This window comes from Orycteropus afer, unplaced genomic scaffold, assembly GCF_000298275.1.
Source record: "Orycteropus afer afer isolate SDZICR_OR568_19922 unplaced genomic scaffold, OryAfe1.0 scaffold00235, whole genome shotgun sequence".
Lineage (NCBI taxonomy): Eukaryota > Metazoa > Chordata > Mammalia > Tubulidentata > Orycteropodidae > Orycteropus > Orycteropus afer.
Genome location: NW_006921822.1, coordinates 3,452,551 through 3,468,005, shown reverse-complemented (window position 1 = coordinate 3,468,005; position 15,455 = coordinate 3,452,551). Strand labels below are relative to the sequence as shown.

Sequence of the window (15,455 nt, the reverse complement as noted above, 5' to 3'; positions counted from 1 at the left end):
TGAACAAGTTCTGTGGTAGCAAGTCATCTTCCTTCTTTCATGTGGGCATCACCCGGAAGTCACAATGTAACAAGCAGAATGACTATGGCAACTGCAGTATGATGAGTATCTTTTTACCCATTCCAATCTGTTGGATGGCACCAACACCTGCTGGTACAAATGAACTCATGGAGCAATGGCATGTGATAATTGATCAGGTCACAAATGTTTATGAGGGAGGGTCAGCACAAGTGCTGCCCACTGACAACCCCCTCTCTGGGCCCACACCCATTCATCAGCAGTAACATCATTTACTGAGCTTTCAAAATATCCCACCTCCATATACCACTAACAAGAAACAGATCTTACAGAGATTCAAGAACAGGAGGCTTCCCCAGAGGACTTTCTGAATCAAAGACTGGTCTCGAAACCTTAGCAGCGGGAGTCTACAGATTTCCACTTTAGTTCTCCACATGGACAAGGCTCTGTTCTATCCTCTGTCTCTACTGGCATACCTCCTAGATATTCTTCCTGCTATTCTCCCAATGGGAGTTCTGGTGGCATAGTGCCTAAGGCACTTGACTGCTAACCAGAAGGCTGGAGGTTCAAACCCACCAGCCACTCCTTAGAAGGAAGACTGGGTAATCTACTTCTGTAGTGATACCGCCTCGGAAACCCAAGGAGGGGTCACTCTGAGGCAGATTCGACTCGACGGCAGTGGGTTTATTCTCCCTATGAGGAGCTCTGATGGCGCTGTGGTTAAAGCATTGGGCTGCTAACCACAAGGTTAGTGGTTGAAACCCACTAGCCACTCCACAGGAGAAAGATGAGGTGGTCTACTTCTGTACAGATTTACAGCATTGGAAACTCTATGGGGCAGTTCTGCTCTGTTATAAAGGGTCACAATGAGTTGGAATTGACTCAGTAGCAGTGCATTTGGTTTGGTTTTTTGTTTATTCTCCCTAAATCTTTCCACTCTGCATGTCTTTCTTCTGCCTCTTCATTTCTACTGACTCATTGTTCCTTTCCCTTTATCACATCAACTTAAAGCTTAAACCAATGGTTCTCAAAGTTTGATACATACTAGAATCACTCAGGAGCTTTTCAAAATTCCAATGCCACGCAGTACCCTATACCAATTACATTAGATTCTCTGGAGGTAGGGTCCAGACATCATTTTTTGGTTTTGTTTTTAAATCGCCAGGTGATTCCAAGGTATAAACAAGTTTGAGGAGAGTGGCTTAAGCCATTTTGATTGAGGTGTATAGAATTTCAAATGTTTGGTTCACGTACTAAAACAGAATCATCCAAAGTTATAGCTGATGCTCCCACATTTAGAACTGGGAGAAAGGATTTCACCATTACTTTTGTGTGACCTCAGCACTCAGACCTCACATCTTAAAGGATCAGACAGACATCTGAATGCCACTCTTCAATGGTTGAGAGCAGAGTGGCGATTCCTGTTTGAAACACATTTGTCTGAAGTAAAGCCATGTTATTCCAGGAATGAAACCTAGTCTTTTATCATCAAACTGCCTTCACTGAGAAACAATAGGGCATTGCTTAGTATGTGGCCAGTATTCAATGCATAGCTGGTGACCGTATGTAACCCACTGAATAAAAATAGCATTTATCATTATGTACTACAGGAAAAAAATGTCCCTTTTCTTATTACAGTAAAGGAGTCTTATTGCATACCTCTTAGGAAACCTAATAATGTGTTACTTGAATTTTCCACGGGAAGGAACAACTGGTTAGGAAATAAAATATTATCCCTCTATACAGTGGCATTCAAGCTTAGAACTCTAGGGAAGCCAAAAACTGCTCCGAGTATGGTCCCAGCAGGATTGAAATACCTCCTCAAAGCATACTGCACAAATTCCCATGATGCCAAGCTTCTTGGAAAAGTTTCTGCGGGGGTCAAATGCCACTGCAGCTGCCTCCTTCCCCTCCTTCTCAACCACTTGCTCAAGTGGGAAAAAAATTTTAAAGGGTAAGTTACCACAGTTCTCAGTTATACTGACTTCCCTTCTGGGGAAGTCTGATCCTAGGTCCTAAAATATGGTGCACACTGTACTGCAGTTTGGGATTTGTACATACATCCCAGGTATCGGCCAGCCCTTTGTTCAAATTGGGAGTTAAACACTACCTAACTGGAAGGCTGGTGGTCCAAACTCACTCACGGGTACTCTGGAAGAAAGGTCTGGTGATACACTTCTGAAAGACCACAGTCACTGAAAACCCATACAGAACAGTTCTGCTCTGACACACATGGGGTCACCATGCATCAGAATTGACTCAATGGCAACCAGTTTGTTTTTTTGGCTTTGTTCAAATTAAGAACTCCAAAGGGTAAGAGAGCAGAGGACAAGTGATATAATGAGGAGGAGGCTGGGGAGGGAGAGTCATCACAGGTGTTAGGAATAGATGGCATGGCATGGGCAGGTGACTGATATCATAGAAGACATGAAGAGCTGTCAACACAGAAGTCATCTTGGCTGCCACTACAACTCCAGTGCCCTCAAAGAAGTCTCCTGGCATTGATACACCCTCCACCTCCATAAAGGACTTCATCACACAACACAGCATGGGGCCTTTGTGCACCGGGAGAGGCAGTTCTTGCAATTTATGCAGAACACAAATACTTCTCATTTGGTTTCTGTGTCCAGGTGAGATGGAGTGAGGCCATACTTCTGCATATACATGAGTACCTAGAGCTTCCAGAACAGTTTTGCAATTGCCTATAAAGAGATTATTACATCTTTTCTGTTTGCCAACTCCTACTGCCTGCCCACTTGATGGTTATTTTGAGACATCATAACTTTCCCAAAGGCCATATATTGTGCTATCTAAAGAACAATATGTTTCAAATGGCTCAGCCAGTGTCCAGTGTGCCTGTATAACCTGACAAATCAATTCAATCTGATGAGTCCTTGGGACGAGGAGGCACCAGAAGATACAGAAACACTTGCCTACCATTCTTGCAGTCTGTGGGTCTTTTTCGTAGTTCAGCTGCCCATCAATGAGGATCAACATGTTTCAAACTCAGCACTCTTTCAACTTAAGTTCTCCAGAAAAGAATGCCTTTGTTATTCAAAACCACCATTCTGAACTTGGGCCTGGTTAGTCCTTTAAAACTGCACTACCTCTTAGCAAAAAGAATCGGAAGCTTAAAAACCTGTATGTTCTCATTTGCACAAATGGGTCAAATCGATGCTATTAAACAGAACGATCATAAGAGAATCCAGTCAGGTAAATTTTCATGAGCTGACATTATAATAGAAATGCCTCATAGACAAACAAATTAATATCTTATTACAATGAAGCACTTTCATATACATTATCTTATATCTTCCTTATAGCAACTCATACAGAAGATATTATTACTGTTCTCCTCCATTCTAAGAAGAAGAAAAGGAGCCTCAGAGAGATTGCATTCTGCCCACAGTACCACAGGCCAGAATGTGGCAGAGCTGAGATGGAAATCTAGATAAAATGGTCTCTTTCTCTTGGGCAATTTCCTGACAGAGAACTGGCAACTTGGTGCTTCACAGTCTACCTTATAGAATGTCAATTTATAAGGAAAAACAGATGCTTTTTATGTTCTGGAAAAGTCTCACCTTTCCCTTCAACCTTTGTTGCTTTAAAAAATAGGGAGTCCCATTCAATTTATTTCAAAAAGTTTTAATGGATCATTAAAAAAAAAAAAAAGACTTAAATTAGTTAAAAAAGGACATCAAAGTAAATTGTATTAAGAACATAGATCCTTTTCTGGGAAAAAAAGAGTCAGGCAGGTAGTAGAGGTGGCAAAACTGTGTGAAGGATTCAGGGAGGAGAGTGTTAGTATTCCAAGAAATTATTTTCTTCTATAAACTCTCACCATGAGTTGGGAAAGGAACTGATTTGCAAAGCTCTTTTTATTAATACTTAAGAGATCCAATTTTGTAACCTTTAAAAGATCTTAAAAAGTAGTCCTTTGGCATTGAGGAAGAGGAAGGCATAGAGAGGTGCACAGGAGGTACAGACAACAAAAATGAACCCTTTTGCACATACAGTCCTGTGTTGTCAGTAAAGGCAAACATGGGTATACGGGTGGATAGATGGGTGGACGGGCTGAACTATTAGATATGTCTAAGCAGTGGGGAGTGTACTCAAGACCACGTATAGGGTTGGCAGACAATGGTTCTATAAGTATATTTGTATGTTCTGTAAAAATCCTGAGGTGTATAGTAGAGCTGACAAGGGACAAGGTTGTAGTCACTTCTTGGTCACAGATAGCTACCCAGAGGGAGCGAGTAGTTGAACCTGTTGGCTCGGGACCATAGTTGCAGGGGACATGAAGCTCAATTGGCAAAACATACTACACAAAACATTGTTCCACCTCCCAGTCAGGCGAGTAGCAACTGAGATCTTAAAAGCTTGCAAGTAGCCATCTAGATGCAACAATGGGTCTCTCCTCGTCCAGGGCAAAGAAGAATGGGAAAAACCACAGATTCGTGGAAACAATAAGTCCAAGCGACTGGTACACCATCCGATCTGCAGCCTATACAACTATGAGGCCAGAAGAACTAGATGGTGCCCAGATACCACTGTCAACCACTTGGAGGGGGATCTATGTAGGAGATCCTAGATAGAGAGGGAGAACAATGTGGAACAAAACTCAAAAGCATTTTGGGGAAAAAAAGAAGACCAGATTTGCTGGTCTGACAGAGCCTGGTGGAACCACTGAGACTATGGCCCCTAGCTCCCCTTCAGGTCTGGAATTGAACCCACTCCTGTGGCTTCCAGCCAAACAAAAGACAGGCATATATATGAATTGAACATGTACCTGAGGTAGATACACTCCTTGGAGGGAACAATCATGGGAGAAAGAAGGGCTGTTTATGTACAGGGAGACAGTTCAGGGGGCAGGAGTACATGGAGGGATGGACACAGGGAAGAGGTAACTATCAGGAGGAAGTGGGAGGGAAGCTGTTGCATTGGGGTAAATTGTAGTCAATGTCACGAGACAAAGTATGTGTGAGCTGCTGTACAGAAAGTGAATTTGCTCTGTAAACTTTCACCCAGATCACAAAAAAAAGTACCCTTTCACTATAATGCACTTCTTTCAAGATCATTGATTTGTAAATCCTGAGTGAATTCTCTCTCTCAACTCCATCTAGATCTAAAAGAGTCACAGAAATCTGACTCAGATTTCTAGCATGTGTTTGAGCCAGCCATCCCCATCCCATTCCATTCCAATAATGTGATCTCACCCATACATAAAAAGAAACTATTCTGTTAAACCTCAGAAATGTGGGATGGTTAATTCAGGGGAGCGTGGAGCCCAAGTTATGGCAAACTTTAATTCTGTAACCATTTTTGTTGGGAGGAGGGAACCAACTGCTAAAGCAACAGTTTGATTTCCAGAAGCTAATGGAGAAACTCAGACTGGGTGTACAAACCAGTAGAGTGCATTTCCTCTGAATGTGTTCAGGATGTTAAAGGTCAGTGGGGAATCTCCTCTTTGTTTAAAATGTTTTTCCTGGATGAATTTAAGATCCATTTATTTGGTTTTTCTTGTTTGGTTGGTTTGTTGAAGCATCACAAAATATTTCTACAGTTAGAGGCAGTGAGGCAGAAAGCATAAGTTCACTACTTGAAGTGCCAAGAGGCCCAAGACCTACATTCTCAGATACTTAGATTCTCACTTAGGCTACTAGCATGTGGCTTTGGACAAGAAATGGCCTGTCTTTGGAGGTAGTCCCCTTGTTTCTACCTCCAGACCACGGCTGAAAGTCACGAGACCCAGAGTCTCATGCTGGCTCTATTACACATGGCAAGTCACACAGCCTAGGAGGACACATATCAGGCAGATGCTGCTTGTTTTTCACTTGTTCGATCTTCCTTGCTCTTCATCTCTTTTTCCCCATAAGATGTGATATACTACTACTACTACTACTACTGACCAGTTGCTGCTGAGTCAATTGCAACTTGGTGACCCATATGCATCAGAGTAGAACTGAGCTCCATAGGGCCTGATTTTTCAGGAGATCTCCAGGCCTTTCTTCAGAGGTGCCTCTGGGTGGACTTGACCCACCAACCCATGGATTAGCAGCCAAGTGTGTTAACTATTTGCACCACCCAGGGACTCCACTACTACTACTGAAACATATTTTCAATCAAATGAAAAATACAGGGGCTACGTTATTTCCTCTTAGCCCTGTGTCAACTCACTTAACCAAGAATAAATGAATGGCAAGAGGAAAATCGATATCAAATTTGCAGAGATGATGGGAAGGTTTTGGAATAAGATTCCAGTTTGAAAAGGGACTTACTTTTTCCCCCTCTCTGCTCACTTCTCTGAATCAGGCAGGCTGCCTCCTGTGACCAGACAGATCATCTCTCCACCACAGTCCTCCCCTTAATGGGACTCCCATTCGTATGCAATGTTCTAGAGATTAAAATGGACTTCTCTTAAGAGATAACTTACTTAATAAACATGCAGTTTATTTTCAAGAGAGTTCATGCTGTAGTTACCATGCATGCTATATATTGCATGTGCGTATTTCCCATTCAGTCATCACAACAATCCTATAAGGCAAGAATTACACAAATTAAATGAACTTGCCCAGGGTCATAAAGACATAACATCAAACCCAGGCAGTCTCAAACCTTCACCATCATCTCATGCATTTCCTGTAAAGAATGAATCTGACCTTAAAAAAAAAAAAAATATATATATATATATATATATATATAACATTTACAATGAAATAAACCAAAAAGTTTTTCTTTGCCAAATAACAACCAAAAACCCACTGATACACTTCAGAGTAGCATAGTATTTGGCAAAAATAGCAAAATGAGCAGAAAAAACATCAGCATGGGGATTAAGGATGCATTAGTTACAAGGCCATCTGTTTATCCGATTCAGTATAAGAATCTGAGACTGAACTCAGGGTAAGAGCATGTGTTTAGTGGAATACACAGCAGCAATTATATCCCAACAGTCTGTTCTGAAGAAGAAATATAGCCTCCTATTTTTACATTTGAAATCTTAGATTAATTATGGACAGTGGTGAATGTTCCCTGTACTGAAAGTACTTACACTACTGGCTAACCAGTTGTCGTGGAGTCACTTCTGACTCATGGTGACCCCATGTGTCAGATCAGAACTGGGCTCCACATTTTTCAATGGCTGATTTTTTTAAGTAGATCACCAGACCTTTCTTCCAAGGTGCCTGTAAGTGGACTCAAACTTCCCAACCTTTTGGTTAGCAGTGAGCGGGTTAACCATTTACACCACCAACAGTAATGTTAAATTAAACTCCAAAAGACCCTTACCACCAATGTTGTTGTTATGTGCCATCGAGTTGGACCCTACTCATAGCGACCCCTCCCCTTGGGTTTCCAAGGCAGTATCACTATGGAAGTAGATTGCCCCATCTTCCTTCTGTTACCACCAATAGGAGTGCATAAATATGAGAGGCACAGGGGGAAGGTCACAGGGTAGGGAGGGGAGGAGACTGGGTTAGGGCTGGACATGGCAAATGGGGAATGAAACTAAATGTACACATTATGTTGAATGTAAAACAAGCTTTTAAAATAAAATTTTAAAATAATAATAATAATAAAAGACCCTTGCCTTTGTCTATTAGTTTCCATTTTAAATGCGGCCTGATTCTAAGACATATATTTTACCATGTCTGACTAATAAAGTCTCCATTGCTTCCAGAGAGCATTGGGAGTATTGATTCATTTGTGTACATGTCTGGTTTCCTTAATTAATGCCCTCTATGATGTTCTTACCTCTGGTGATGTAGTGGTTAAGGGATTTGGCTGCTGACCAACAGGTGGACAGCTCAAATTCATCAGTCGCTCAGCGGAAGAAAGATGAGGCAGTCAGCTTCCATAAAGATTTCCAGCCTTGGAAACCCATTGCTTTGAGTCAGAATGGACTTAATGGCAGTGAGTTTGGTTTAGGGAGCTCTGGTGGTGTAGTGCCTGAGGCATTTGACTGCTAACCAGAAGGCTGGCTGTTCAAACCTACCAGCCACTCCTCGGAGGGAAGAATGGGCAATCTACTTCCGTAGAGATCCTGCCTCAGAAACTCAAGGAGGGGTATCTATGAGTCAGAATTGACTTGATGGCAGTGAGTTTTGGTTATGATGTCCTTGCATTCCACAATGTTTTCCTTCTTCAATTTTCCTTCCACTGGGAGATACCTGTTTTCCTTCTCCAAAGTGTCTGGCCCACTTCTTATTTTATCATTTCTTTTCCATTTATTCACCACTAGCTGTAGACCTTCACTCTTTGTGTACTAAGCAGCACCTCCTCTGTTCTTACAGCATCCATATCATCCCCTTCACACCATCCACCCAGAAAGGGCTAAACCCTACCTTCTTTATGGGTCAACAGATCTTCTAAAGTCCTTGACCCACAATCACTTGAGACTTTGCATTTCTCTTGTCACTGTTGCCTACAAGAAGGTGTTCTTATTTTTCATTGTTTTTGGTCACTAGGTAAGATACTCCCAACGCCACTACTCACTCTGCATTCTTAGCATTGTTTATGATGAATGCTGAAGCCTGGCATTACGTGTTGCCCTCTCCCGGGCAAAACTGACTTTAAGAGAAAAAGAAACAAATGCAGTTATAGCCAGAGCTACTGATAAATTTTGATTCTGCGTATAACTTCTCCAGGAAACAGACCCAAAATTTGTGTTTCCAGGAAACCACCTCAATATTTTTTAAAAGCACAGAGATCAAGCGGGCAAAAAGAAAGCTAATAAATTATATATCACCAGAAGTCATTCTGTCATGAATAAATGGAAGAAAAGGAAATCTCAGGATGATGACATGTCCCAAGGTAAGGCTTCTCAGGAAAGCGACCAAATCCAAGGAAACCCATTGCTGTCCGGTCGATTGCAACTCAAAGTGACAGCTCTACTAAATGTAAAACCAGATTAAGTGAGCCAAAAGGCGTCTTAGATCTGTGAAAGGTAGTGGAGGAATATCCATCCATGTCTACCGAGGCATGGGCATAATCCCATTTCTAAGTATGTGTGAGAAGTGAAAATAGCCTTCTGCTCTGAGAGTTCAACTATAAAAATCAAACCATAATAGATGAGATAAGACATATTCAAAAGGCATCTTAGAGACAAAACGTTTCCCACACCAGAAGCAGAGAGTACAAGAACTCCTCAGTAACCTTATCGATTGCATTAGCATATGTAAAGAAAGAATGTGTCAATCAGACGGGGGATTTGGTGTGGACTGGCAGAGAAGAAATGAGAACTGAGAGGAGCACTTTAGCAGAGTGATTCCCTAAGGTCTCAAGGGGGAAGGGCCCTGGGCCACCTGACAGATGTACCTCTAATGGGAAGATCGACCATCTGGTTATCAGAGTAGATGGCAGCACACACTGAAGCCCCCAGACCCATTCTCTCCACTGAGTCCAAATCACCAAGCAATCCCCTGACCATAAATAGACTTCCTATTTTGTTTTCCTATAACGATAAAGTATACTGATATACTCATGATCTACTTGGGATACTTGCTCCACTTACAGTTGTCTTTTTCAAAATAACTTAATGCATTGGCATTCTGGTTTATATCTTTCAATTTCTAGTATGGTTGGATAATGTGAATTAACATTCCTGAAATCCATGAGCTCAGGGGCACTGGCATTACCAGTTTCTGGATCTGTAAGACTGAGGAACAGACCCTAAATGATGGTAAATTCAACCCAAGGGAATGAAAGAGAGGGTTCAAGATGAGGCAGCTAGCATATTTGATAATAGGGTAATACTCTTCCATATTCCCAAATGCCTCAAATTTTACATCAACTATGCCTAAGGCATTTGACTGCTAACCAGAAGCTGGTGGTTCAAACCCACCAGCCACTCCTCGGAAGGAAGACTAAGCAATCTACTTCCATAGAGATACTGCCTCGGAAACCCAAGGAGGGGTCGCTATGAGTTGGAATTGACTTGACAGTAGTGAGTTTGGTTTGGTATGTACTTATACTTTATTCATTAACTCTTCGTAACACCCTTTTGAGGCAGGAATTATTTCCATTTCACAGATGAGGACACTGAAGCTTAAGAGACCTAAGGTCACACAATTTGCAAATTACAAAGCCAGATTTCAACCTCAGGACTGGCTGGCTGTCTTTAAAGGTTCTGCTAGAAGTAATAATTCAAATCTCATGTCACTATAAACTAGAAGGCTTAACCTTAAGCCAACATGACTGCTCTTTACAGCAGGAAATAGGGTATCCCTGTCTGGAGGTTATTCTATTACAAAACATCCATCACAACACATCAGGAGTCTGGATTCTGCTGACAGTATTAAACAGATACTAATTCCAGTGTCCCAAAGTTGGACTTTTGAGTTCCAGTGCCAAGGTGAGTTCAAAACCTTTAGCATTCTTCTGGGCACACAGAATAAGTTATCTAATGGTTCTAAGCCTTTCTTATCATCTGAGTATTGGGCCACCATGCTTGGGATGACTGCTTTCTTTACTCAAATCTAGATCCACAAAAAATGGACCTATGCCCACAGGTGGCCAATAATAATAAAAATAACAGCAGCAGCGACTGTTGTTACAAGTCATCATGTAAAATATTATACTTAATCTTTCCAATCACCTTATAAAGCAGTTATCCTAATCCCCATTTAAATGAGCTAAAGTAAGTAAAACACTGCAAGCATGAGGAAACTGAATCTTCAGTGAGGTTAAGTAATTTGCCCAAGGTCATACTGCTAGGTGATAGGCCTGGAATTTTACCCAGGTGTGATTCTAAAGACTATGCTTCAAGCCACTCTGTATCACTGGCTTCCAGAAAAGCAACCTTCTGATTAGCTCTGAAGATACCTGATACAACGCTGCACAATGAAGAGAGAATCTCTATAGCATGAAAACCTGTTGGGCCACATCCAACCACATAAACCAAACACGTTGCCATGGAGTTAACGCTGACTCATGGCAACCCCATGTGTTGCAGGGTAGAACTGCTACATAGGGTTTTCTTGGCTGTAATCTTTATGCAAGCAGATTGCCATGACTTTCTTCCACTGTGCAGCTAGGTGGGTTTGAATCACCAACCTTTAGATTAGCAGGCAAGTGCAAACCATTTGACCCATGGCTATAGTTTTATGGTTGGGAGGAGGTGCTGTCCAAGGGAACAAGGAGAGTGCCAAGGTACAAAGGTACACATTTGAGAAATGAGGAATGAATGAAAGCAGGAGTGAACGTTCCTAGAGGAGACCGTATCTAGCATGACAGGAAGAACAGCTTACTTTCTACATCTTGAATATGGTGTGGCTCGATTGACTCCTAAAATCCCAGTCAATTTGAACCTTCTCAAATACTGAAACATTTAGTTGCCATGTGAGGCACCTAAATCGGATTAAGAAATATCCAAATAAACAAAGTGTCAAGGCCTACAGCTTAATAAGGTAACGGTAACAATGCATAAGCAGCATGATGAAATGGAACCATGTAGATTATTCTGTCTCTTCTATTTATCAGCTCTGCTCCCTTCAGTAACTTACTTAACCTCTTGTCTATTAAATAGGGAGACTTGTATCTATCTCATAGGGTTTTTGTACAGATCAAATGAGGTAAAACATGTTGAGAAGTACATGCTTGGTCCTGTGTACAGGAGAGATGACAAGGGGCAAGGTTGTGGTGGGTTCTTGGCCACAGCCAGCTACCCAGAGGGAGCAAGTAGTTGGATATGTAGGCTTGGGAACATGATCGCAGGGAACAATCAAGCTCAACTGGCATAACATACTACACAAAACATTGTTCTACAGCCTACTTTGGTGAGTAGCAAGTGGGGTCTTAAAAGCTTGCAAGCAGCCATCTAGATGCAAAGATGGGTCTCTCCTCATCCAGAGCAAGGAAGATAAATGAATAAATAATAGAAGTGCATGCTTGGTTTGTAATAAATGAACCAAACCAAGCTCACTGCCATTGAGTGGATTCCAACTCATAGTGACCCCCTTTGGGTTTCTGAAGCAGTAAATCTTTATGGAAGTAAGTTGTCCAGTTTTCCTTCCTTCCTCAGAGTGGCTGGTGGGTTTGTACCACCAACCTTCTGGTTAGCAGTCAAATGCCTTAGGCACTACGCCACCAGAACTCCTTAGGTTTGTAATAATAAATAAATAAATACCTCACTGTCGTTGAGTCGGATCCGACTCCTAGCGACCCCTCCTTCGGTATCTCTACGGAAGTAGATTGCCCAACCTTCCTTCCGAGGAATGGCTGGTGGGTTTGAATGGCCAGGCTTCTGGTTAGCAGTCAAATGCCTTACCCACTACGCAACAAGAGCTACCCTAGGTTAGTAATACGGACCCCAAACTAATAATAATATGAATAATAACTCCCTTTCCCTTTCTATAAGTAATTTCCTCCACCAAGAGTTTGATACTGGGAGTAAGCAGCTTCTTATATTAAGACATTAAAACCAATCACAACTCAAATCTTGACAACAGAGGAACCATTACTATTGCTACCAGAACAGTAAAATAAACAAAAGAAGGATCCTCTTGTTGAAAGCTGTGGTATGGGTGAGGCTAGTGGAATGCCACCCAGTTGCTAATACCTAAAGTTCCAAATGAACTGCTTTCTCTAGTCTCACAATGAGACAACGCTTTGTAGCGTTCTGACCATATTTGGGATCAATGTCACTTTTCATCAAGCCCAGAAATTTAGGAAGTACAGCGAGGCATAACTCTGTGACACAAATAGCTACTGGGAAAGTCAGGGTTTCAAAAGACAAGCAAGAGTGTCTGAAATGGAATGTTCCTATCTTCATCCCACTTCCTCTTCACATCCCACAAGGTAGGAAAGAAAAAGGAGGAGAGGCAAGGGTGTAACCATCCATGCACTGAGGTTTTAAAAGCAAGCTGCCACCAATGCTTTTTTTTCCCAGAAGGGGGTAGGGCAAAGAGGAAGTGGAGGTGAAGTGGTAGGAGGGACAGTGTAGGTGCCGGCCCATCCTACCTTCGCACCACCAGCCTGAGGGTCTTGTAGGATCCTTTCACCAGAGAAACGGCCTCCCTTCTGGAGCTGGTCAACGCGACCTCGTTGATGTGCACGACCTCATCTCCGGCCCGCAGTTTGGAGCTCACAGAGTCCGCTTTGCCCCCTTCTTCAATCTGCTCGGAGACAAGAGAGCCATGAATGACCTTCCACAGTTCCTGGGCTGCTTGGAGCGCTGCCTGGAGTCCAGCAAAGCCAAAGAGACTGGCTAAGACCACGCCCCACTCACACCCAACCTGACGGGAAGCTGCAGGAAGGCAGGATCTGGGTTTTCCTCACCCACTAGAAACCCAGAGTCCTACCTGCCAGAAAGGGCGGTCATAACAATTAGCTGAATGAAGGAAGGAAGTCAGTTTCCATCGAAAGGCGCCAGCTACCCTTGTTGTTGACTCTTCAACTGCACAAGTCCATTCAAAGCAACTGTTTTCATTCTTTTAGAAGTTGAGTTCTTCTTACCTCAGTTTTTGGACTATATTTGTAATTCATTCAACAACGTTATTTGACAACTGCTTTGTGCCAGAAATTGTTCCTGGTATTTGGGCTACATCAGTGGAGAAAAAAGACAAAAGCCTTCCTCTATGGCTCTCACATTGCAGGGTGGAGAAGGGAAAGCAGGGAATAAGCTTAATAAGTGAGTAAATGATGTAGTATATTAGGAGGTGATTATGTGTTGTGGAAATAAGAAAGCAGAATAATTCTCAACCCAGTGCTATATGCCAGTGGATACTTACGGAACATCAACGATAATGAAAGAGAAGGAAAGGAAAAACAAAAAAATAAGTAAACAAAACCTGATCCATATTTTCTCTTTTTCAACAACCAAGAAATTGCCCACATGCTCAAAAACCTTTAGACCAAATTCTTAGAATGAATTTGTAAATTTGGCTCTTGAATACCTTCTATTTTTATTAAAATAATTTGGGTAAAAATTAACATATACTTAAGGATAGACACAGAGAACAACAGAATAGAATTGAGAATCCAGAAATAAACCCACACATCTATGGTTAGATGATTTCAGTCAGCAACATGAGCAACAAAATAAAACGATAAATTGGACATCATCAAAATGAAAAACTTACATGCATCAAAGGGCATTAGGAAAGTGAAAAGACAACCCACAGAATGAGGGAAAGTATTTCTAAATCATATATCCAATAAGGGTCTAGTACCCAGAACATATTTAAAAACTCTTAGAAATTAACAACAAAAAGAGCAACAACCCAATTAAAATTGGGCAAAAGACTTGAGTAGACATTTCCCCAAAGAAGATAGTCATACAGCCAACCCAAAATACCCGCTACGATTGAGTTGATTCTGACTCATAGCAACCCCCACCAGGTTTCCAAGATTGTAAATCTTCACGGAAGTAGATTGCCTCATCTTCCTCCCACAGAACAGCTGGTGGATTTGAACTGCTGATCTTCTAGTTAGCAGCCAAATGTCTTACCCACTATGACACCAGAGTTCCTTCACATGGCCAACAAGCCCATGGAAAGATCTTCAAAATCATTAGACAGTAAGGAAATACAGATCAAAAGCACAGTGAGACACCACTTCACACCCACAAAGGATAGCCATAACCAAATGAATAGAAAAAAACAAATCTTGGCAAGGATGTGGAGAAATTGGAACCCTTATTGCTGGTGGGAATATAAAATGGTTCAGTTACTGTGGAAAGAGTTTGGCAAGCTCTCAAAATGTTAGACATAGAATTACCATATGACCTAGAAATTCCACTATAGTATATATACTCAAAAGAATTAAAAACAAGTACTCAAACAAATTCTCTTACTCAAATGTTCTTAGCAGCATTATTCACAATAGTCAAAGGGTGGAAACAACCCAAATGTCCATCAACAGATGAATAGATAAACAAATTGTGGTTTAGACATACAGTGAAATATTATTCAGCCACAAAAATGGATGAAATATTTAGTTTTGTGTATTTTACTGCACATAAATTATATTTAAATAAAATGTATTTTAAAAAAAAGGATGAAATACTGATTCGTGCTACAATGTGGACAAATCCCCAAAACGTTGTATTAAGTGACAGATGCTGGACACAAAAGATCACATAGTGTATGATTTCATATATATGAAATATCCAGAATAGGTAGATCCAGAAATAGAAAGCAGGTTGTATTTTCCAGAAGCTGAGAAATTGGGGAGAGAGAGGGGAGTAATGGCTTAATGGGTATGGGGCTTTATTTTGGAATAATGGAAATGTTTTGGAACTAGATAGAGGTTTGTTGTTGTTGTTGTTATGTGCCGTCGAGTCGGACCCGACTCATAGCGACACCTCCTTGGGTTTCCAAGGCAGTATCACTACAGAAGTAGATTGCCTCAATTTTCTTCCAAGGAGTGGCTGGTGGGTTTGAACCTCCAGCCTTCTGGTTAGCAGTCAAGTGCCTTAGGCACTATGCTACCAGAGCTTT

At 41.6% G+C, this 15,455-nt stretch overlaps 1 protein-coding gene across 1 annotated transcript in view; it reads right to left on the bottom strand.

The window, feature by feature from the left end:
* SHROOM3 (shroom family member 3) overlaps positions 1-15,455 on the bottom strand; it is a 577,837-nt gene that overhangs the window by 349,849 nt on the left and 212,533 nt on the right. Inside the window, exon 2 of the mRNA XM_007949040.1 lies at positions 12,976-13,130. Within this exon, the coding sequence (XP_007947231.1) occupies positions 12,976-13,130 (155 nt within the window). The remainder of the gene's footprint in view (positions 1-12,975; positions 13,131-15,455) is intronic.